General features: G+C 38.3%; 1 protein-coding gene across 1 annotated transcript; it reads right to left on the reverse strand.

Annotated features, from left to right (window-relative positions):
- Positions 1-854: 854 nt before the first annotated feature.
- LOC111333907 (uncharacterized) lies at positions 855-23,088 on the reverse strand. The gene is made up of 14 exons (XM_022939553.2): positions 22,411-23,088; positions 17,133-17,275; positions 16,862-16,985; positions 15,712-15,827; positions 13,871-13,922; positions 12,460-12,563; positions 12,014-12,122; positions 10,383-10,471; positions 9,838-9,941; positions 9,060-9,094; positions 4,986-5,072; positions 3,251-3,464; positions 2,842-2,909; positions 855-2,045 (listed from the first exon to the last, which is right to left on the reverse strand). The coding sequence occupies exons 1-14, from the start codon at positions 22,771-22,773 to the stop codon at positions 1,881-1,883; spliced, it is 1,773 nt and encodes a 590-aa protein (XP_022795288.2). The 5' UTR covers positions 22,774-23,088; the 3' UTR covers positions 855-1,880.
- Positions 23,089-24,286: the final 1,198 nt, after the last annotated feature.

The following is a 24,286-nucleotide window of genomic DNA, read 5'->3' on the forward strand; positions in this document are numbered from 1 at the left end:
ATGGAGATTATGCGGCACGTTGATGTTACGATGTAAAAGATTAAGAAAGATGGTGATTGCTGCGCTCTTTCATCAAGTATGGAAAGTCGTTGGATCATAAGCTAACTGATGCCACGACCGCCCTGAATGGTCAAAAACCTATCTCTTTTTTCTTTGCACCATTAATTCCATCACAAATATTTTATAAATCCAGTAAACCGTACTTTATATCACAAGCCGGAGGCGAGTGATTTGCAAACCTTTCTCGTGTTCTCCTAACATCCCGTGTGGTTAATTACGCCGGCAAACCGATAGAAAGAGCAGTTTGGTACTTAAACACGAAGGCGCGCTATAAAAGAGCCTTAGGTCCCACTGGACCATTTGTCAATCAGCCGTCGTGTGATTTAGAACTCTTAGAGTCAAGTCAGCTTGAGCTACAGCTACTCCAAAGCAGCGAACAGGGAGCGCATTCCTCAAAATTGTTTTATGTCTTCATCACAAGACAAGAATTTTTTAGATTTGTATTTCCTTTCTCCAATGGAAACTGTCTTTATTTGTGGCGGTAAATTTGAGATTGAAGTAGGTGGTTTGCACGTTACCTCATGCCACCATGCTGGTGGAAGTAAACAATAGATATCTCATTAGCTCCTTTTGTTCGTCAACCAGCATTTAAATTTGACCCGCACACGTCAACGGTGAGTGACAAATGAGCCTAGGCACCAGTCTTCCCAGGGAAGACTTCCTTATATATAGCGCGCCTCCGTGTTTAAATGTGGTATCCCAGATTCTGTCCATCATGGAAAAAATGTGGAATATCCCTATGTCACTCTCATTGGAGAGCTCTGAGTACTTTAGAATGAATACGCATGAGAAAGTTCAAGTAGAATTGAAATTCTCTTTCATTACTCTCTTTGTACATGTGGTGAATACAAAAATAAAACGAAGCACGAATTGCCAAACTTATTTCACAAGTGTAAAAATCTATCCGATGGTAAAGAAATAGATTTTTTCCTAAAATTAATTATATTCCCATTACGATAATCATTGTGCCGAGGGTGTATTCTACATTTTCACTTAAGATATCTGACCTAAATAAATAAGGAAGGTACGAGAGACGTTCAAATTTTTGAAGGTGCTACGAGTATTTAAAATTTATGCTCTATTAAGTCCCAAAAATACATAAATCTGATGACGACGTTGAGTTCTAAAAAATAAACACTTCGATAAGGGTTAAAATGATAAAAAAATCACCCAAATCTTTTCCCCTTAGCTACAATATTACGTTTCCTATAAGTACCATGATATATTTATGTTATACGAAACGTAACGTCGGAAAATAGTATTTGCTTTGTTCATCTGTTAATAAGAGTCACAAAGAACACTTAGAATCGTTGAAAAGCCAGTATCTATACCTCATGTGCACTTTAAATATTTAAATTTTCTACATTTGCCTGGCTAAAAATTGGCCACACCCTCTAACTATTTTACAGCTCTATTGGTAAAATGCGGTCAAAAGTTCCAAAGTGGAATGATACGTACTAACCTACTCTGCGACATCAAAGACTTTCTGCCATGAAATTTTGTTTGTCGCATTTTTTATCACACAAAAATTAAATCGCTTGAAAAGCTCAGTAAAGGCAGTCCTTTCAAAGGTTTTCTTAGCAAAACTAAGCTACTACAGTACGCCGGTTAAATTTTAACCTTTTTTCCTTCAAACAATGAAATTGCCAATCCCCGTTTAGTATATACGTTCAAGCTCGTGTTTTCGTTAATACTTGTGGCGTTTCATGATTGAACGTTTTGGCGTTCTAGCCCAGCTAGACATCTTTGAACACGATTACAAACCGCACTACTTCATTCAAAAAATACAAGGCTACAAGTGTCCACAGCTTCACTTCACTCTATCGCCTGGGTTGTACTTGAGGTTTGCGACCTCCAGGAGCAGACGACCGCTGATCGTCCATTCTATTTGACTGCAGGCGAAGTATCAGACCAAAGAAGTCCTCGTCAGGTACTGTGGGCGCATTGGGCGGCGGCTCTGAGCGCTGATCCTCTATACGGTGGGACTGGGGAGAGAAATGAAGATCTAAATGATTGGCCCTTTTTTCGGTGGTTTCCCATGAACTGAAAACTTTCAAAAATATTTTGAAAATTATACAGGCAATCGATTTAGTAGTACCATCTAAATGGCTCAAACCGCGGAATGGTTTTCACTTTTCTACGCGCTTCCGTACTTGATTCAACAGAGCATCTGATTGGCTAAAGGGAAATCGACCTGTTCCATCATGTTTGAATTTCAATGTAAGTCGCAAGAAAACAAGTAAGATATTTTAACCTTGTCAAAATATTATTTAAACAACGTGGTTCGTCGATGAGAGGCCTGCAAAAAAGACTGGCACTGGTATTAGTGCCAGACCCCCAACAAATCTCTCCCCGACTCGTCTCAAATCTTCCCACGGGCGGAGACACACGTGCCCTGCAACGATCATGATGAAGGCCTTCTCGCAAGCTGATAGGCCGTTTCCGAATTACCCTTGGCCTCTTTTTCAAAGCGAGGCCTAGTGCTCGACCATTCTTGTGAAATGATCTTAATTTGCATGTGAATGAAAACGTATTATCATATCGTTTCGAGCGTTAGCCCTTCGCTCCGACGAAGGGCTAACGCTCGAAACGTCAGCTTTTGTAATCATTACGGTGGCCAATTTACCATTTCAACTTTTGTTGATATATCCAAATTATATCCTATCAAAGGATGAGCACCAGGACTCGCTTTGAAAAAGAGGCTAAAGCTAATTCGGAAATGGGCTATTCTTAATATAGTAAACTTGGTTATTGATACAGAAGAGCCTGACTGATACTTACTTGACTTCGCAGCACCATTTCATACAGGTCTTCATCACCAGGGTTGTCTCGTCTCTTTGGCAGTCTCCCTTTATGGAAAGAAAAAAAATGTAGACTTTATTTTTACTTTTAACCTTTGCTTGAAATATTCCGTGAGTAAAATTTTCGTTTCACCACATAAATTTAACAATTCACCGCTTGGGTAACGCAAGTTAGTACAAAGACATGGCCTACTGAAAGCTTTACGATGGCGCTTTTCCTCGAGTCAGGAGGTGAGTGTTCGGTTTGAACAGGTGATTGCGAGAAAGAGTTCTCCTTCTCTCTTAGAGAGTGTGTCATCTACAGAGATGACGAACCCTAACCCCCTGTGATAAATAATGACTGGTCCGCTAAAGAACTAAACAAAGTCGGATATCGAAACCAAACGTACTTATCTGAGACGGGTCATCATCGAAAGGAAGATCACTCCGCTGTTCTTCCATTCTGGCTCCTTGTACTCTTTCCACCATATCCAGCATGTCTTCCGTACTCTTGCTCTTTTCGATTGGTTTAGGGAGCTCGCAGCGTTGTTCATCCATTCGGTTACCTTGGCAACGACTCAGGAATTCGAAGAAGTCCTCGTTCAACGCATGATCATTCTGTTTCTGCAAAATAATACAAACAGACGGTAATTCGTTTGATTGGTGTCTCCAAGATCACAAAAGCTAACTTCGAATTCCGCGACGATCCTAAGAAAGCCGTAGTGTTTTTCTCGCGTGGGAAGTGGGATTCGTTTCGGTAAGAAGGGAAGAAGGGTCGTAAGTTTTAGAGTGCCGTATATGTAAGGAATTTAAAGTGATACTTGGAGAATTTGAATTTCAAAGAAGTTGATAATATTGAATAAAATTCCATGACGAATTCTTAAGAGTGTACTAAGACATTACTAATCTATATGGAACTGTTTACATCCGCCTGAGGCTATACTAGACACACCGGCTACCTTTGAAACCTCTAACTGCAATACGGAAAAACAATTGTCTTTCTCTTAACATGGTCAATTAATTCTTAATACTTGCGCGGACAACTCAATGCTGGTTGGTTTACTGAAGATAAATCAGCCGTTCGGTCCAAGATGGGGCGCCAAGAGAACATAAAACATGCCCATTTCGACAAGCCAAAGACAGAAGACAGAACAGAACAAAACAAAAATAAAACACAAAAGAAGGAAAAACAAAGGAAGGCGATGCAAAGTGAAATAAACAAACAAGTTCCTTACATTCCTTCTTTAGACAAATTCAGGAAAAATTTCAAGTCACACTTAACTAAACTTTGTTGAACTGCACCAGGCTTGTCCACCAATATAATTAACGGTTTCTTAACTCATTCGACTATTTCGTCCTTTTAACTCAGGAAGGTTTTAGATTTCGTCATTTCCAATTCTTCAAATTTTGCGGAAAGCTCTCGAGCATAGCGGCGTGGGGACAATAAATAATCAGAGATTACTATTGTTGTACCAAAAGTAAAACGAACTCAGAAGTCTGCAGGACGAGTGCTCCCAATTAAAGAATTCATTTTGATTGGGTGACATTTCGTATTATGACAAAAAGCCAATATTGGTTACGGCACCAGGTCGAATGATCATCACAACACCGTCTTCTTCACTCACAGAACAACGATAATATTTTTGCCTAAGCGATCGGCGGCCCAAAGGCTGTCATGTTGTTGAACTTTGTTAATAAGGGATAGCACTTGAAAGAAGAGCGAGCCAATCGCCTGGTCCTCTGAAAGAATTTTTGGAAGAGTAATCTTCACGCGCCTTAAATCTCTACTTTGATCTAGCTCTCGGCTTTTGGGGGTCGCAAAATATGTATAGGAATATAATTCTAGTAAAAATAACACTTTTATAATCAGTTGGCTGCAATTCTAACAGCGAAGCTTAGGAAACGAGCCCAGGTCGATCTAAAACGATCTAGCAATGGAACAGTGGATAGAATAGACCCCGGGACTACCGGAACTAAAAACCAGTGCCATAACTGATCGGTCACGCTACCTGGGTGTTAGGGCTCTTTACGAAACGCGTGCTATCATAATAACACGTTCCCAGAGCGCTTAAGCTTTGAAATTTCTCCCCTCAAAAACTGATAAAATTAACGTGCAGTTTTTCAGATCTATGTTCAGTCGCTTACCTCAGCAGAGCGAACACGAACTTGGACATCATCGTGATCCACAGGTTTCCTCGAATTCACCGACGACGAACGAGGTTTGGTCACACCCTGAAAAGGGGAGAGGAAAGCAAGTGAAGTCAACCCTTTACTAGTAACCCTTAAGAGTGACTAACATCCAATTTCTCCCTACAACATCGCCCCTGAGCAAAGAAGAAAGTCACGTGGGTCAAAATAAAGAAAACTGTTTTTTCAATTTTTGTCAGAACGTGAGAAAACCGAAACATTTGCGCATCCCAGTGGACTCAAACCTTAGACTTTCCGATTTGACGGTTCTATAGTTTATTAACCGAACAACAGAGAACTCATTGGCGAGATAGGCCAATGTACTGAGGTCACATGCGACAAGCGTTTCGAATACTGCTAGGACTGATATTGAAGAAAGTGTGGGGAGATTTAGAGTAAGACCGAAGGCTAAAGTTTACCTCTGTTGTCGAATAAAATTAGTCAGGAAAGTGAGAGAGAAAATACGAGTTCCCCGCGAAGGGAAATACAACTCAGAGACAGCAGTTCTAACATTAACTGCGCAGAGAGTTCTGCATAACAAAACAAATTTCTTGCAAAATCGACCCCTGAAAAGCTGGGCTTTCAACAGAGAGAGCTCACAAGAAAGCAATAATCGAAACAAAGTGCTGAGTAAGTTCCCAGAAAAATATATTGCAATTCTGATATATTTTTTAACAGAGATACTATCTCTGAAGAGACCATAAAGAAACGTATACACTGTTATCACTCAAAAATGTCGCAAAATGCTAATAACACACTCTTACTCAGCTAAAGTGCTGATTGCTTTTAACACACCTTCAGCTCCGAGCAGTCAAACCCCATTTCAAAAAATTATCTGCAAACTTCGAAGACTTTGGTGAATTGGGTTGCCAGAGATGAGTTTGCTCCCCTCTTCTTGGTATAAAAGCTACTGGATCTAACGCCAAACACACGGCTTTTATAAACACTTCAACTGAGAACGTGCCCAGATACGCTTCAAGAGGTAAACATTACGTCATTTCAATAAACTCAAGGATTAGTCTTTTCTAATCTGTTTCCAAGTGGGTCGCGAAATTGAAAAACACGAAACCTGGAAAAAAATCTTTGTTGTTTGCGTGAGCTGAATTACAAAAATTTATTGAAAAAAAAAAAAAAAAAAAAAAAACCCAAGATTTCACGCATTGTTTTTCACAAGCAGGATTCGAGCACGAATGTTTTGTAAGTAGTTATGTACTTCTCGAATACATTACGAAAATCCGACCGCAAAGTGGCCGTGAATGACTTCCCTAGGGAGTCATTAACACTTTTGAAACAAAAGCGAAAAGGACTGAAAGTCCAGTATCTTCTTAGTAAATTACAAAATCAGGTAAACGTTTCTGCGCTACAGCACGTTCGAAAATGGACAGAAATTGCCCGAGGATTTTTGAAAAAAAAAAAAAAAAATGGGAAATTTCACATCATGAGACATGGTTAAAAAAAAAAAAAAAAAAGAACAAAAAAAACAAAAAACAAAAAACAATATATTTCAAGTCCCTGTTCCCATCACTCGCAGCGTTAAAGTGGCGAACTTGAGGTTTCTGGTGGAACCTGAGTTTTAAGAATTTTCGATCTCAATCTCTAACTTCTCTTATCTAAAACTAACTGAAATCTGTGGTTGTTGGTCGAAAGGGCTAAGAATTCGAGATTGGGGTCAATTCCGCTTCAAAACGGATTAAGGGCGGTTTGTCTATTGCTGTGGCGGATTGCAGAATTCAACACCGGAAGTATTTTTGAAATCCAGTCTAAAAACATGAAATTTCTCTCAACACTTTTCAGTCCAGCAAAAGGGAGCAGGCCATTTAATTTCGGTGTAAAATGACACGGCTTCCAGTTTAAAGAGACGAGAACAGATTTCTCGTTGCGGTTAAAATACTGCCGGCTTTCAAGGGAGATCTACCACTTTCAGACAATACATATAGGGCACATAAATCGTAGGATTTCCGTCCTTGTATATTGCGTGTACAGTACAATACTTCTTGTAATTCACAAGAGGATTTTGTGCGAGACTTCCGCATAGCATTGTATTGCATTGAGCAATTAACTTAGCTAATACAAGCTGAAGTGAATCTTCGTGCCTGTGACTTATTGTGCACCGAAACAGTTGCTACTGCTAAATATATCTCTATGGTCTGTGTGACTCACGAAAGGACAAATCAAGTTGAAATCATTAAACACTGTCTGGTTTGACAACCCAAACTGCCTGATCTCTTATGAGATTGTGAAAAGAATACTTTGAAGTCTGCGAAATTTCATTCGTTTCCTGTGATTAGGAGATGTTTGTGCGTGACTTCCGAAAATAGTAAAGGAAGTACTGCATTCAGCAATTGAATTACCTTGTGCACAAGCTTCCGAAAAAATCGCTTGTCAAGAGTTTAATGCGACCATTTTTCGGTATATTGGGAGAAATAACAATTTTTTTTTGGTATCTGTGTGGATTACAGTAAAACCGAATTATTCACCTCCACTTTAGTGAATAATTGTCAATTGACTTCTTCAGCGACCCAGTTCATCGGTCAATTGAGATGAAGCTGACTTGAAAACCATGATTTAGAGAAATCGAAACGTTGTCAAAACAACTACAATTCTTATTTTTTTAAGTCGTTTCTTTATTTTTTCACTTTTCCATTAGGTGAACTTTTAATTACTCTCCGCTGTAATAAGAGATGGTTAGGTTTTCACTAATCAAACGACGATTTAGAAAAGTTACTTGGTAAAAGTCAGACATCTTTTTTCTCTTAAAGAACGAGTTGCATTGAACAGAAAATTTCAAATAACAATAATCCAGCTACAAAATGAATGGGCCACTAAAAATAATTTTCACGATGGCTCATAGCTCTTTTTTTTTAATTTCATTATCAATATAAGAAAAACAAGAAATCAACGCTTAACGCTTGCGTGACTTCCCTATTTGCTGAAGGAAATATTTTGACCAATTTGGTTACTCGAGACACAATTACATTTTCACGTCCTCCACTGTTCTTCCGCATAACATGGATATATACAGGTTTTTAGTACGAAAAAATAAAATAATTGTCGGGAGATAATGAACGACAGCTGTCTTGTTACCTCTGCTACAAAATAAATTATCTTGGACGAGAACTGATTCGCTTTCCAAAATGCACGTTGGGCTCAACTCATTTACATCTGCGGACACTTTTCGCAAAGCTAAGAAAAACACGGAATTCATGTGGATTCGTAAAATTTAGAGAGAGAAAAAAGCTTTGTAGCGTGAAGAAAAGGAACAGTCTACCTTTTCTCATTCTCTGAGCTATAAGTAAACAAATTCATGAATTATAATAAAATTTAAAGCAATAGTGGATAAATTTTAAAGACGATTTAAAAGCTAACAACTCATGAATTTCACACTCATTAACAAGAGCTGAGATCTAAAGAAGTGTTCTAAAATAATTTTTATTTTAACTACGAAGACTGGGTGTGTGATTTTTTTTCCATAGAGAGAATAAGAGAGTAGGACATTTGAAGTTAGGGACTAGTTATTATCCATCCGGGTTGGGGGGGGGGGAGAGGTTTGAAGGGTTTTGGTTGTGTAGCGATAAAATCGTGCTGATCCCTGCCTCATTAGTAGCCGATTATTAATAGTCCACCTCTTTATACTCTGATGGCGACGACTGACCCCCCCCTCTTCCGTTCCCCTTGAAAAACCATGTGATCCCTCATCCCAATATTCCGTGCCACTTCCACCTCACCCCCACCCCCAAGAGATAAATAATGATTGGTGAAAGCAAGTATGTCGGACGTAACACCCCGAGTCCCCGAGTCCTTCCCCGTTCGCGGCTTACTGAGATTCAAGTTAAGACTTGAACGCTCTCCAACTGAGGTACAGAGATGTCATTACCGAGAAAACACGTATGCTACGTAAAGCAACAGTTTCAACTTTTGGCCGAGTCATCACACAAGAACAAACGAACAAACAATAAACAAAAAGCAAAACAAAATAAAACACGACAAAAAGAGACGAAAAAGAAAAACGTTTCACTCTAGAGTAAAACTTACATCAGCGGATGCAGCCGACTCCAGTTTCCTCTTATCTGAGAAAAGAGAAATATGACAAACTCAAAATAACTCAGAATTGGTTATCTTGGTGTATGCTTCAGCAAGAGTGCTCGGTCCAACTGGGAAGCGATTTTTTTGAACCCATGACCATTACAAATTGCAATAATAGCTTTCATGAAAATATATTAAGAAAGTTTAGTAAAAAATGACAAATTTTCAACGTTTAAATACCGTAATTGTCATTTTAAGAAACAAGAGATGAGAGAAACGTATGAATACTAGCTCAAATAAATTAATAATTGAGTTGTAAGTGTTAGGAATAATCATTGAAACAGAGTTTCGCACAGATGGAATCTGATCATTTTGTACTTAAAAATGGATTACATATTTTGCTGAAGGGCACCTTTAAGGTCAGGCAGACAAATTACAAACTCCAGAAAAACAAATTACAGATTCTTTGAAAACTAGTAAGGTGTGGAAAAGTAACATGACCAGCCACCGATCTTGGGGGGTGAGGAAGAAGGATTTTGATTGCAAACAAGCAAATTTTGCTGACTCCCCCTATAAGGTTCTTTAGTAGTCTAATCCCCCCCCTCTTTGGAAGTCAATTTTCTATAGTCCCCCCCTTAATGCTGTCTTAGCAACGATTGATCCCCTCCATTCCCCCTAAAAAAAATGTAATTCCCAAAAATCCTTTCCCCCCCACCCCCCCCCCCCAGCGATGACTAATGACTGGTACCTAGTTGCTTTGATGTTGATGGCCGCCGTCGTTGCTTACCTCCTTCAAAATTACTGGATTTTTTGTTGAAGAGTTGTTTTATGGATCCTGGGCTGCTTCGATGCGCGCCCTCAGCAATTCCAGGAGCTGAGTTGTTTGAGTTCCTGCAAGAACATAAGAGGACGATGACGGCTGTCGTTTACCCCATCGGAAAAAAAAAAAAACCTGCCCTTTTAAAATCCAAAATGGCGGCAAAACTTTTCACACAGGACGCTTACTGAACGCTCACTCGCCAAATATACGCCAGTATTGCAGCCTAAAATACACATTTCTCAAAACTCATTCATAATTCAGTGGCCCTGGTTTGAATGGAAAAGCAAATTATTTTGGATGAGGATTGTTTTAGTCTATAACGTGATAGTGACTTTGTAAAAAAATAGATTTCAGATTTTCAAATTGTAAGCTTCGAGCTTGTAGTAATTCATAACAAACGTGAACAAAACCACTCGGCATTTGCGTGTTCAATAACGTAATCAAGCCTCTGCAGAGCGCTTTTCGATAAAGTTCGTAAGGCAGTTTCTAGTCTAAGAAATGACAACACTTACGTATCGTGAGAATCGTCTTCAATTCCAAGTAAGGCCCGAAGGTCAGAGATGTTCATCTGCGCCGTTATTTGCCCAGTACGATCTCCAACCTGGAATAGAGAATCATATGTAAATACACAAGCTGAACAAACAAAACGAAATAAACTGAATACAAAAGGAAAGCTCCTTCAAGTATAAAGTGATACAATATTTACTAAAACACCCACCACAAACAAAAAGGGATCAGTTGTTGGAACTTTTGTAAAAACCTTGTTGTTTGGGCATACTTTAAATTCATGTTCATCACTGAATCAAACCAGCGCTAAAAAAGTAAGAAATTTCCGTTACATCTTTCGCAGCTTAGTACCCATTCAACTTGCCAAGGTAATTTATGGGGTGAAACATTCTGTCCACAACAAAACGAAACTGCTCTTCCACGCCGTGAAAAAGCTTTTCAGTACGCTCCCAGGAAGAGAAAGACAGCCAAACCTCAGTAATTCTCGAAAAAAATCGTCACCTTTACTGCACAAGGTTCTAGCAAGATAAGATCTATCTATAAAAACTTTTTTTTTCTATCCGTTCTGAGAAACGCGTGCCAGGCAGGGAAATGGAATGTCCATTGCTAAATTATTTATTATTTATTTATTTTATTTTATTTTTATTTTATTTACACAAATATGACAAGGAGTCATTAAAACGTGAAAATGGCTGATTTACACCTTAGTCTTGTACACAAAAGTAATCACACAGCTGCAAATCCAGCCATTGTAATTATGAATAACTCAATAATTTTTCGATTTTCTGCGATACGACCCACCAGTACAAGTTTTTGTCAGTCAACTCTTACGACTGTACACAAATTGCCATTTCAAAACAAACTCCCGCGAAAATGCAAAATTTTAAATAATAAACTTGGTTATTTTAATACAAGAACGTTTAAGGAGGTGTCATCGCAAGAGCCAGGCGTGAAAAGTCCTTAAATTGTCTATCAGCACGGAAACTAAAGTGGCATCGTTAACGGTCTGCAAGAGTTTGAAAACGTAAGCTCATTTTTTTCTTCTCTTATTACGTTAAAGGTTAGCAATTCGATTCAATTTTCTCCATCCTAAGCCATCCTGGTTTCCCTCTGGTTTATTCTTACCTAATAATTTGAATATATCAACAAAGTAGAAATGGTAAATTGGCCACCGTTACGGTTATAAAAGCTGACATTTCCAGCGTTAGCCCTTCGTCGGAGCTAACGAAGGGCTAACGCTCGAAACGTCAGCTTTTATAACCGTAACGGTGGCCAATTTACCATTTCTATCTACTTTGTTGATATATTCAAATTATTTCGTTACCCCCACCGACGCAGCGCCAAACAGTTTCTTTAGAAACTATAAGCCTCTATTCATTTATTCTTACCTCTCTGGCAGTTTTCTACAGACGTAAAACGCAATTCCAAGGCTTCTTATTCAAAGAAAATTTTCTTTGAAAAATTATCTCAAAGATTTTGACCCAGCTTGCTGTTTCGCTAGCAAGAATTAGTTCTTCTTGCAAAGAAAACACGACCGTGAAGCGTCTCTTTGAAGCACCTCTAAATTATTAAGTTGAACTATTGGAAAATTACGTGTACACTTCACTATTGGTCTGTATGTGTTATTTCATGTTACCTCCTTCGAGATACCCAAATGTCTCTGCGCGTACTCCAGAGCTGTTTCGTGGTTGCCTAACGCTGTGTGTGCATTTCCTAAACTCCAACAAGCCCGACCTTCGCCGACTCTGCAACAATAAAAAGTTTAACGCATTTGAATGACCAGCGTACAACTGAGCTACTAACGTAATCACATAGAAAGGAAAGCATAACGAAGACAAAAAGGTAATTAAAGGCTTTGAATGTTTCATGGATTATGCACTTTTGGAGTAATAGCTAAAGTTTGACTTCTGTGCTCAAGCAAAGAAGTGTTAATGATTCTCTCATTTGGGAGACTTTTGTTTTCTGCTTTTCTGCTCCAAATGTGTAAATTGAAAAACAAAAACAAGTGGTTCAGGCAGCTTAAGTAATTATCCATCAAAAAGAATGTGAGAACTCTTAAAAATCAGAAACAAAGCAGGGTACCTGTCACCCAATTCCTGAGCAATCTCCAAATGTTTGGAATGGTATTTCACTGCCTCCTGGTAATTTCTGAGTAAAGTGTAAGTGTTTCCTAAACTGTAACAGGCCTGGATTTTCAGGAAAAGAAATAGGCATGTTTATAAGGTTTCACTGTTATAAAGTTAGGACCAGAGGATTTGCCGAATGAGCGTAGTCCTGTTTGGAGGAATATTTTTTTTTAACGGATGGACGGTTGATATAAACAGTTGACTTAATTAGCAAACTTCTTTGTAATGTCACGAACGTTGCTCAAATAATTCAATATCCTAACTATAGCCAAAACCGAACACCATTATTCTAACTCGACGACCGTGTTCAAATTTTTACCATTTCTTTTTTCACTATTTCAACACTGCCGATCTTGGCAGTATTCAAAGGCGTTGGTCACATATTTACTTAGAAATGGTCTAGCTCACCACAGAGTTTTCTATAGCTCAGTACATGCTAAGCTGAATGATAAACGTAATTTGATTGGTTCTTCATGATGATCTACTTGAGACAGACGCATAGATGACGTCATCATGAACAATACCTTGCTTTTTTAACATATAAAACAAATAAATTCCATGTTGTCACGGGTCTGCACGGCAATAGACACAGATTGCGTGAAACTGTGGTAAGACCAGGGTTCTTGCAGTCACCCAATTCAAGGACTTTCAAGGACTTTTTAGGTCATTTTCAAGGACCTTGGCTCTCAAATTCGAGGACCTTTTAGAGTAAATAGGAGCTAATGCAAGTAAAAAACATTGCGTGTGGGACCGGCCGAAAAGTCCAACGAGTGTGACTTCAAGCATGCACATCAGAGTGATCACGTGCTAGCTAACCACGGTTATTTTCGACGCACTAATCAGGTACAAAATATGCAAAAATCACAAGTCAAATATCGTGATCGGACGCGGGATTTGAAAGGAAAACTCGTTTTCGTGATTTGCGATAGAAACTTACGCTATCAACACCGAAAACAAAAGAAAACTTCGACTTTGATTCATCTGCACTAATTTTCAAGGACTTTTCAGAAATTTTCAAGCACCTGAGTCTAAATTCAAGGGTTTTCAAGTCGTTGAAAACAAAAAATTAAATTCAAGGACTTTCAAGGAGCGCGGGAATTCTGGGTAAGATCAGTGACACACTTGGTTGCGCCTTGTGTGCCACTTTTTTTGTCCTTAAAACATTTCGACGCCATCTATGATCTCTTAATGAACAGACGTACGGCAACATGAAATCTCTTTTGGTACAGCACGGCACCGAGAAATCCAGTGGTCTGAGATCTTTACTTTGTCCAGAGCTAATGACGTGTAAATAATACCTCGATCTACTTCAACATCTTTCTTCATCCACTTTCTATACACTATGTTTGATGACCACTTCAAATTACCTGTGCCTCAATCGCCCTGTCTCCAAGTTCACGTGATATAGCCAGTGTTCTCCTGCAAATAAAATTATATATTAAGCTTATCAAAACTACTCATGGAATATTGCAATTCCTGAGTTTTGATTGGTTTACAGGCCATGGTTTCTTCTGGCACACATACTCTTCATTGGTACATTTTCAAGTTTTTAGATATCGTTTCCACGAGGGATACAGCTGTCTCAGTTCTAGGGTGTACTGAAGTCTAGAATCTTTGACAAAATAAAGAAACACTTTCCCACTTTTGCCACCTGTGATGTAAATTGTACTTGGAAATGAACTCCTACACTTACTTTTCTTAGTTTTCCCTCACCCGCTCCTTACCGCAGTATGACATTGATATATACAATGCATTGTATACAAAGGCACAAATATGTTTTTCGATATGGTCTAGATACGAGCAGATATGCAACAAACTTGACAAAATAAAAGAAATTTTTAAAATGCAATTACAATTGCAATTGCATATATAATTGTTTTTTTTTTTTGTCTTAACTGTTGTTTATCCCGTGAGTATTAACTATACACTTTAAATTCAACTTTGTACATTTTTAACTGAAGATGACAGTACTTACAGTCGAAACATGCCTTTTTAAAATGTCATCTATTTTGTCAAATTTGTTTTTCCATATCCTTTGAAGGCTATTTAGTCTGTAATGGCAGAAGAAGGGGAAGGCCGGGAAGTTGATCAAACAAATTAAATTGCTTTGATTTTTAAAAGCCATGGAAAGCTTGTGCTAAAATATTTTGTCAAAAGATGCTGTCTAATGTTGTTTTTACCTTAAATTTATCTGAGAACATTTGTATCAGTGAGAAAACAGCAAACAAAACAACTTGGCTACCAAACACGAGTACTGTGTCTTTCAATAACGTGACGACAAGAGGTAAAAAAAAATTCCATAACAATTCACTGCTGATTATTTACTCTATTAGGCTCAGGGAGGTCTAGTAAGAGTGAAGTTCATTTTGCAGGAACACAAGACACTGACCCTTTACAACTTAACCCTTTCACTCCCGAGATCTCATTTTAGTAATTCTCCCTACTGTCTGTGATACAATTCTTCTGATGTTCCTTTTTTAGAGAACTTGGTATCTGATCAACTAATAATCCACTGGTTGATATTTTTCTTTATTCGCAACACTTGTCTTCTTGATATTGTATTGGCATTGTAAGTGAAAGGGTTAACACCTGACCAGTATGCGCATTCTCAACACTGTTCTCTAGTCATTTCCTAAGGTGTTGGCAAGGAGAATTTGTTTAACAATCAAGAGCTAATCTCGAGTTGGTGATCATTTCCTTTATTCTGGTGACTCTAACATGTGATTCAAAGGTGATCTTGTAAGGAGAAATTAGATGCTAGTCACTCAAGTGTCAGAGGGTCATCTGGTTATATCTTAACCCCTTTGTTCCAAGACTTCAATTCTCCCTTCGTTAATATCTTCCCAAAAGTTTCTTATAATTTTAGCTCTAAGAATTTTGTGATAAATTGAATAATATTTCCAAGTTGATGATTTTCTTTCTTCTCATTACCTTTCTACTAAAAAATGAATGAATACTGTAAGGGAACAGGGTGGTGCCTCGCATGGGATGCCAGTCCCATTTGCACCTGCACTTTTGGGTTAGAATTATTTTTGTTCCTATTTTCGTTTAATTTGTCTCTATGAAATATGTTTCTTTTTTTTGTAGTTAGTACTATGTTATAAACCCAATAAAGTTGTTTAAAAAAAAGAAAAAAATAAGTTACCTAGCAGTCATCTAGCAGTGAAAGGTTTCACTTTCAAAAACACAATTAAAAAGGTTATCTCACTTGTAATATTCAGCTGCAACCTCAAACTCCCCAAGGAAAACATGCGCATTACCAAGGTTACTACAAGCACGTCTCTCTGCTGGCTTGTCATGAAATTCCTCTGCAATGACTAACCTCTGGATACAGAGCACAACAAATAGAAAAGTTACAACAAAAATCTAGCTAAGGCACTAAATGGTACTGGTCAGTATTGGAATTGACTATGTAACCACAAAGACAAATTGTTAAAATCAAATAAAGTGGGGGCATATTAAAAACTCAAAGCCAAAGATGCCAGGAGGGATGTGGGGGGGGGGGGGGGGCTTATTTGGAAGAGGCCGGCAGGAACATATAAGAGTGTGGGGGAACTTAAAAGTAGTTGTACATTTGAAGTTTACTGATCCAACAAGCAACCTGATCCAACAAGCAACCTGTCTAGTGATGTAATTTGTGATGTGGTGAGGTACTAGCTTTGTTTATTTGTTTGGCCCATTTTTTTTTTGGGGGGGGGGGGGGAAGAGAGAGTTCAAATGAATCCTTTATTGCCTTGTGGCTCTCAAGGTGTTTTGCACACATTTAACAGAGGTAATGAGAAATTTCCACCTGGCTGTTGCAAGCTTTCAGAGAATTGAAAAAAAAGCAGCAAGCCAGTAATAAGTATTAACTTAATAAGAAAAAAAACAACAAAAACACCACCAAAAAAACCAAGAGCACTTATTAAAAAAATTTATTATATCATTACGACAGTCATAAACATGCCTGATTGCCAATCAAGTTCATCCCCTGCCACAGCTCAACTGGTGCGTGAACACCTCGTTGTTGAAGGGTTGTTGAGAGTCTAAAGAAGTGGGCATCACCCACCTTCAAGCCTGCCTGGCCCCCATCAAAGTGCAGGGGTTTAAAGTTCAGGGATGGGGAAGGTAGGCTTTTGACTCTCCAGTTAATTAGGAGCTTGCTTTTCTGTAAAAGGGGGCTTCTTAAAATGGGCCACTCTATCTCATGCATTTCACATGCTGTTTTGTAGGATTGACACTGAGGCTTGTACCATGCTACAGCTCAGCCAGAGGGATGAGACCCTATGGTTGCAAGGCAGTTGAGTGTCCAGGGCAGCTGGGTCAGGAGGGGGTGAAATGAACAAAGTAAATAGCAGAAAAAAAAAACACACACACACCTCCTCATGAAACATGATTGCCAGTTCAAAGTTTCCTAACAAGTAGTGAGTGTTGCCAAGATTGCCACAGGCTCTCCCTTGTGCACCTCTGTCCCCAAGTTCTTTCACAATGGAAAGATTGGCTCTAAAATTAATCAATAAAAAATTTGAGTGATTGAAATAGGGGAGGCATGCACACAAATTTTACTCCTCTACGGATTGACATTGGACATAAGATTACAGATAGAATTTATCAAAAGAAATCTTAAAGGGATAAATAGGAATAACTTACTCATAGAATTCAATAGCTCTTTCCAGTGCAGACCGCACTTCTTCAGGAAATTCTCCAGGATCTTGGTGGAAATTTCGACCAAAGTGTTTACCTTTAGCATGATACACATTTCCAAGGTTATACAAGGCTCTGGCTTCACCAATCTGCAATTTAGATAGCATTCACCATTTAATCCAGTCTCATAACTGACATATATGCTCTATCTCTCATTCTCTTCATAAAGTGCTGATTATCACAATTTCTTGACCTTAAAATCAAGAGAAAATTTAGCCTTTCATTACTGTTACCCTTTTCTCAAAACTGTCTGTCTTTACTACACATAAAAAGCGGTGCCAAATTCTCTTAAGTCTTGGATGTGCTAACCCTTTGACACTTTGGAGTTTCACAATTTCAGCTTGCCTCATGCTGTCTGTGTTTCATGGCTGTTATATCCACTAATCCCTTGAAATCTCAAACTTTAGCCAGGTCCCATTTTGGACCCTTGTCAACAAGCACAAAGTAGGTAAAGGTAAAGTCTGTTTACGAGCCTAGTGGCCCATTAGGCCGGTGCTTAACTCTGGTTTCTGTATCATGAAGCAACGAGGAGTATTTCTACTCCCCCCTTGATGGGATGCCAGTCCATCGCAGGGTTACCCCCAGCATTAAATTGCCGGTACCCATTTATACACCTGGGTGAAGAGAGGCACTGTGAGAGTAAAGCGTCTTGCCTAAGAACACAACACAATGTCCTGACCGGGGCTCGAACCCGGACCACTTGATCCGGAGTTGAGCGCACTAACCATGAGGCTACCGCGCCACCACCAATAAGTATAATGTACCATCCTTATAAATCTGCCATATGTACCTCAAGCTTAGCCACATCCCTACATCTAAAAAAGTCATGACGATTAATGATCCTCACAGGTGACCTGCAATTACCGTATTTATTCATCTATAGGCCAAACTCAGCTTTAAGCCAAGACCCTAACGTTGGATCTGTTTTAATCGGGAAGCTTTAGGAGCCACCACATAAATCAAAGTCAATGACCAACTTCAACTTGCTTTGTTATTCATTTCTGCATGCAGTATCTCAGCTTATAGACAAATAAATCTATGTTTCCTTTGAATTCGCTGTTTTGGAAAAATTTTGTTTGGAAAAACATTTGGCTATAAGCCAAGGACCCTTCTCCAGCTCAAATTTTTGAGATTTTGCTAAAAGTTTTGTAAGAAAATCACTCGGTTTATAGACAAATAAATACAGTAAACCCTTTACATCCCAAGATCTTGTAACTAATTCTCCCCTCTAGCTGCTACACAATTAGCAAAATGTTCTACTGTTCGTCCGTGTGGTCTAATACCTCAACTAAGAACATACAAAAGCTGCAACTCATCCAGAATTTTGCCTGCAAATCATCTGCGGCGCTTGGAAATTTGACCATGTAACGCCATTACTGGATGAACTCAACTGGCTTCCAGTTGACAAAATACTCAAATTCAGAGACGCTGTTATAGCTTATAAGTGTGTCAACAATTTAGCTCCTGAATATCTATGTGCTAAGTTTAAAAAATGATCTTCTGTACATAATCGCATAACTCCTAATAATGAGAAGATTGACATTCCATTATTCAGATCAGCTACTGGCCAAAGGTCCTTTGCCTATAGAACAGTATCTCTGTGGAACATGTTAGACAAAGACCTGAGAAATGTTACATCTGTAAAGGCCTTCAAGAAAGTCCTGAAACTTGCCATGAATGAATGATTGAGTGACAGAATTTAGAATTTAACAATAGCTTGTCAGATATAGTTAGCATTCATATTTGTAAATAGGTACTGAAAAACCTTTTTTTTGGAGTATTTATCATTAAAGTTTAAAGTTTAATTCCTTGTTTATTGGTTATGAGAATTTTGTGTTAAATCAAGACATCAACTTTAACCTGATAAGTTTGAGCATTCTCAATACCTGTGTGCTGTGTTACAGGGAGAGGTTACATGTTAATCACTTCTGGGAGTAAAAGGGTTAAGCGAGAAAAATTCAGGTCTTGACAGGATTTGAACCTGTGCCTTCCAGGAACTGAGTTAAAAAGCAACATGTTGGGAGTGCATCACATATTAGGGGTTGTTCTTTCACATAGAGGAATCTAATAACAATTTTTACATCTCTGATCTTTTTTTTTCCTTTTTTTTTTTTAATTTATATAGTTCCCACTATTTTACTCTGGATGTCCTGGCCTCACTTGATTTTCACACCTGACTTTATAACACTATGCTACTCAGGGACACCATTCAACTCTTGTATGCCACAGCATCGGAACAACCCAATTTTACAAGTTGGCTAACTTTATAACATTACAATATCACTGTTTAAAGTGCTGCTCTACATCACTAGTGGTACATAATGAATTTACTCTGCAATAACTCAAACCAGCCAATCAGTTAACCAATCAAAGTGTTCAATAACACCAAAGGATGACAATCATTTTTAAACAAAACAGAGGATACATTCACATCTAAATGCCATAATTAATACTAAAAAAGGTAGCTGTAATTGCTTATTAATTCTTATCTTCTCTGCAGGACAGGTGTTATCTTATGTGTTGACCAGTTGACTAGAAGCAAGTGCAAGTTGACCAAAGTGACTCTTTAGGCTCCCATCAAATTTGACTTTGCTTGACTGAGACCAGAAAAATGTTCCTGTTCCATAAGCTGCATTTATCAGTATACTGCTGCATCATGGTTTCTTTAAGTTTTGAATTGTGTTCGACTTAATTTCACAAAACACAATAATAGTTCCGCAACAAGCTGCAAAGTTATTGAGAAGAATATGCTAACTTTCTATAACAATCAAGAAATGGTTAGATATTCTGACTAGTCTTCTCGGATAGGAACAAATAAATGGGGGTCCCGTCTCCTGCAGGGTTAGGGGCAGGAGACGTTAATTTCCCACGCATGAGATTACTGTGTGATGGATGTCCTCCCCTGGGGTGGGATGGGTGGGTAACAGGACCCCCATTGATACCAGTGTTTACTACACTGAAGCGGCTCTCCTGTATAAATAAAGATGTCTACTCTACTCTACTCTATTTAGTCTTCTTTTTAATGAGTTTTTAAAAGACTGGAGCTTGTGGACTGCCAGTTCCAGTAGAAATTACTTTTAATGCCTTGTAATGCCAAACTATACAAATCATCATCTAGAATAAAAATCTTGGAAAATTCTTTGACATATGTTCAAAGACACTCAAAGACTGGTCCCTGATCTTGTGTATGAGCTAAATGTTAAGAAGAAAATGGATGATCTTTTAATCTTATAAAATGGCTCCAAGGTTCTCAAAAATGTCACTCGCCAATATCAAAAACCAAGTAGGATGTGGCTCTTTAAGTACCTGAGCTGGAATATCACTATTGAGAAAATGAAATTACTGATTTCCCCCTCCAGTGATCAGCTAAAACTTAGATACTTAATTTTATCCAGCCATATTCTTAAAGCGGCAGACAAAAAGGGTAACCAGTCGGTAAGAATGTACTAGAAACTTTGACGCATTTCCTTCCCAACAAGGACAATATTTTAAGAGTTTTAAGAAGGCTAAAAATTGAGTAAAAATACCTGTTCAAGCATATATGCAAATCACATTTACAATATTTACAAAGTTTGCATATTCTTTTGGAAACAATGTTAAAATAAAATGTATGACAGTTGAAATTGTCTTGAAGATTGTGCCTGCCAAGGCTTGTCAATAAAGAGTTCCTTTTTCAAATTTTTGCTCGACAAAAACTCCTGTTAAACTGCAAAATGTAAACATGTTTAATAAATATCCATTACAAAGTAGGGTGGGTGATATAGAAAAAATTGTTGCATACAGGTTATTCAATTTAGGGCAATCCACAGCCTCTGTGCCAATTATCCAAAGTAAACATGTTATAAAGAAGAAAAAGAATGTGGGATGAACTTTACAGATTTCCAGAACATAGAAATCAGTGTTATTGACTGAAGAAATATTATGCACTGCAATACCGAAAGGCTATAATATTAAGTGCAAATAATATACGTTACACCGGATATTTCACGCGATATTACACTTCCGAAGTTATCACGACTTTTAAAAGAGACATCTACATTTGCATAGTTTGGTAACCAATAATATTACCAGTGGCTTTGAATACCACTATGTCACTAAATCATACACGAAATTAAATCAATCTTTTTGGTAGGCAAAGAACTCGGAAAAATAAAAAAAAAAATTTCGTCAATCTCTTTGTTAGCAAATAAGTTTCGATCAGCGTCGTTACGTTCGATTTAATTGGTGAAATACACACACATCAAGGAAATGAAATCTACACCGACAGGATTTGAATTTGCTCATTCGAAAAGTACGTAACAAGGCATTGAATTACGCCCTCGCTGGGATACAAAACTATTAATTTTTTTAAGGATGCAATTTTCGCGTCGATCGCGTAAATGTGCTTAAAAAAAGATGATATTCCTACTTCGTGAGTACAATACAAGTACATCATGCTGGTATTTGCCTCAAGGAGGTCTGAAACACGTCGGTTTTTGGATCAAGGATCACAATTTACCGTTAACACGATACTTTCCATAACAATAAAAAAAAGTGTTCAGTGTTCTGTGGTAACATTGTCCCTTATTCGAATCACTTTCAATCAATGGTTCGAACTGCATTAGAACAACTGCTGGCATAAGTAGAGAATATATTTAATTTAATAATGCCTTCGTATTCTTCTATTGCGTTTAACAAAAAATTCAATATAACAATATATCGGACTAATACTGTTTATTTTCAGAGCTGACGTTAAGTTCAATTGAAGTTCGAATGGCTATTTCTGTTTGGTAAAGTACCGTTGCGTGGCTGGCAAGAATTATCGGCGACCACCGCAATGAGTACAAGCGGTTGATTGCATGTGTGCACGTTCGCACTACAATTAGTAAACTTTAGAAAGCCAATGTTTATTTTGACCACCAGAAGACCGCAAGAATGCTTCCCAGTGAATCAAAAATAGCACACTCCCGAGCATTATATAAATCGCATACCACTAAAGAGCTATCAAAACGAAAGAAAAATGACATCAATAACAAAGGATACTAAGAGAAATGGCTTGATCAAGTTGAACAAAAGAAAGATCTAAAATCCCCCATTGTTGTTGATTGCACCATTAAGAAATTTCACCGTCACCTTTGAACTGCTCCCGCAAATCAATTTTTCTACATCTTAAACCTTACACTGAAACCCAAGTGAAATATTTATCTAGGATGCTGAAAAATCATTACAAATCATGCAAGCTTACCTTATCACCGAGTTCCCGTGAAATATCTAAATGTCGAGTGCAACAAACTATGGCTTCGTCAAATTTTCCCAAAACCTTTAAGGTGTTCCCAAGATTTCCACTTGCTTTAGCCTCCCCAACTCTGTCTCCCAGTGTTCTTGCTAGGGTTAAGTCATGGCGATGAAATTCCAGGGCTTTCTCGTATTCTTGTAGATAGAAGTAGGCATTCCCTAATTGGCTATATACCGCACTTAGCGTCTTCAAATCTTCTGTCCCGACTTGGACCGCTGCTTCGAAGAAACTTACTCCTGTGCGGCAGTCACCCGCTTTGCAAAGTCTTTCACCTTCCAATGCAAGCTCCATACACGATGCTTGCACTGCCATTTTCCTTGATCCAATAAAACCAAAAATTCCTTAAATAAGGATTGGTTGCCAATGGCTGTTCGCAATAGCACAACGAAGTCTATTGTTGAAAGCGAGTTGCGGGTTCGTCGGACTGAACCAGTAATAACTTAATCGCCAGTTTCTAATCCGTTGCGACTTGACCAAAACAACGTTTTAAAGCTTTGCATCACAGCAATTGTTATTATAGACGCTGTTCACGTTTAGAAGACATCATACACGTGAAATTGCCTTCACCTTACTTTTCATGATCACATGTGTAATCTTGCTAAGATTGTCTGTTTACCCACTTTTGGATTTCGAAATTTGACTATCCACTCGACCCAGTTCTCTCGCGATGTTTCGCGTCAATGCTCTTTTAAAATTTCCTGCCCGACGCAAATAATTGATATTTCTAAAACGACGCTTTTTCCTTCTTCCTTACTTTTTCCTTCGAAAGTGGGCTCACCCAAAGAAAGCCCTGCTTTCTTTATCATCAATCAAACTTTATGAACGATTCCCGAGAAAAATGTTTGGATAAAACTATATTGTTGGAAAAAAAAATTCCTAAAGTCAATGAACGTAATGTGGTGAAGTAAAGTGCAAAAACAAAATATTCCAGGGAAGATCGCCACCAGGTTAAAACCACTCAGCTAATATTGATCCGCACAAAGTGCCACATCCAATAGGGACAGACCAATCATATTCTAACCAGCGGGTTGTTTGCCGAGCGGAGGTGGGGAAAGGACAGGGGTACTCGCTGGTTAGGTGCCGCTTCTTCTCCATTAGAGTGTATTCTGGGAATCGTGGCCAAAAAGTAGACCCCATCCTAGTCACTTTAAGAACCCTCCATTTTTAGGTCCTTACTTACCACAATTTTTCGCACACCCTAAAACTCCATTCTAGAAACTCTGTTGAAAATGTAACCCTATAATAGACATGATACAATTAGTTACAGTCGATTCGTACCTACATTTTTATTATCCAACTACACTTTGTAGAGTATAAATAACGCCATAGACGAGTACAAATATCACGCGGTATTTGTACTCTAGAGTACCGGTTAAACAGGTTTTCTCTTATCGCGCAAGCGAAGAGTTGAATTGTAGTTACGAAAAGAATATTGGCGGACAATTTTAATCATATTTCCGACGACGAAGAGTCAGAATGGCTGACAAATGTACATCCAGGTTTATTAGATGAATCGAACGAAGAAAAACAGCTTGACGACCTGGAAATTTCTTCATTTATCATATAAGGGGCAAAATTACTGAATTGTGATTGGTCAAGACAGGGGCATTTCTTCTTAATTTTTGTAATTGCCCCAGGCAAAATTACTTGAAAATGATTGGCTGAAAATCGCTTAGCAACGGCTGCCAAGGTAAAGAAATTTCTGTTTTTTTTGTAACAATGGCGTCCCGTTTTGCGCGAGATCAGTAAGAAAACATTTTGCCCCTTATATTATAAAAAAGTAATCACAGGGTTCCTCGTAAAATTAAGGATTAATATCACTTGT

The sequence above is a fragment of the Stylophora pistillata genome, chromosome 4 (assembly GCF_964205215.1).
Source record: "Stylophora pistillata chromosome 4, jaStyPist1.2, whole genome shotgun sequence".
Lineage (NCBI taxonomy): Eukaryota > Metazoa > Cnidaria > Anthozoa > Scleractinia > Pocilloporidae > Stylophora > Stylophora pistillata.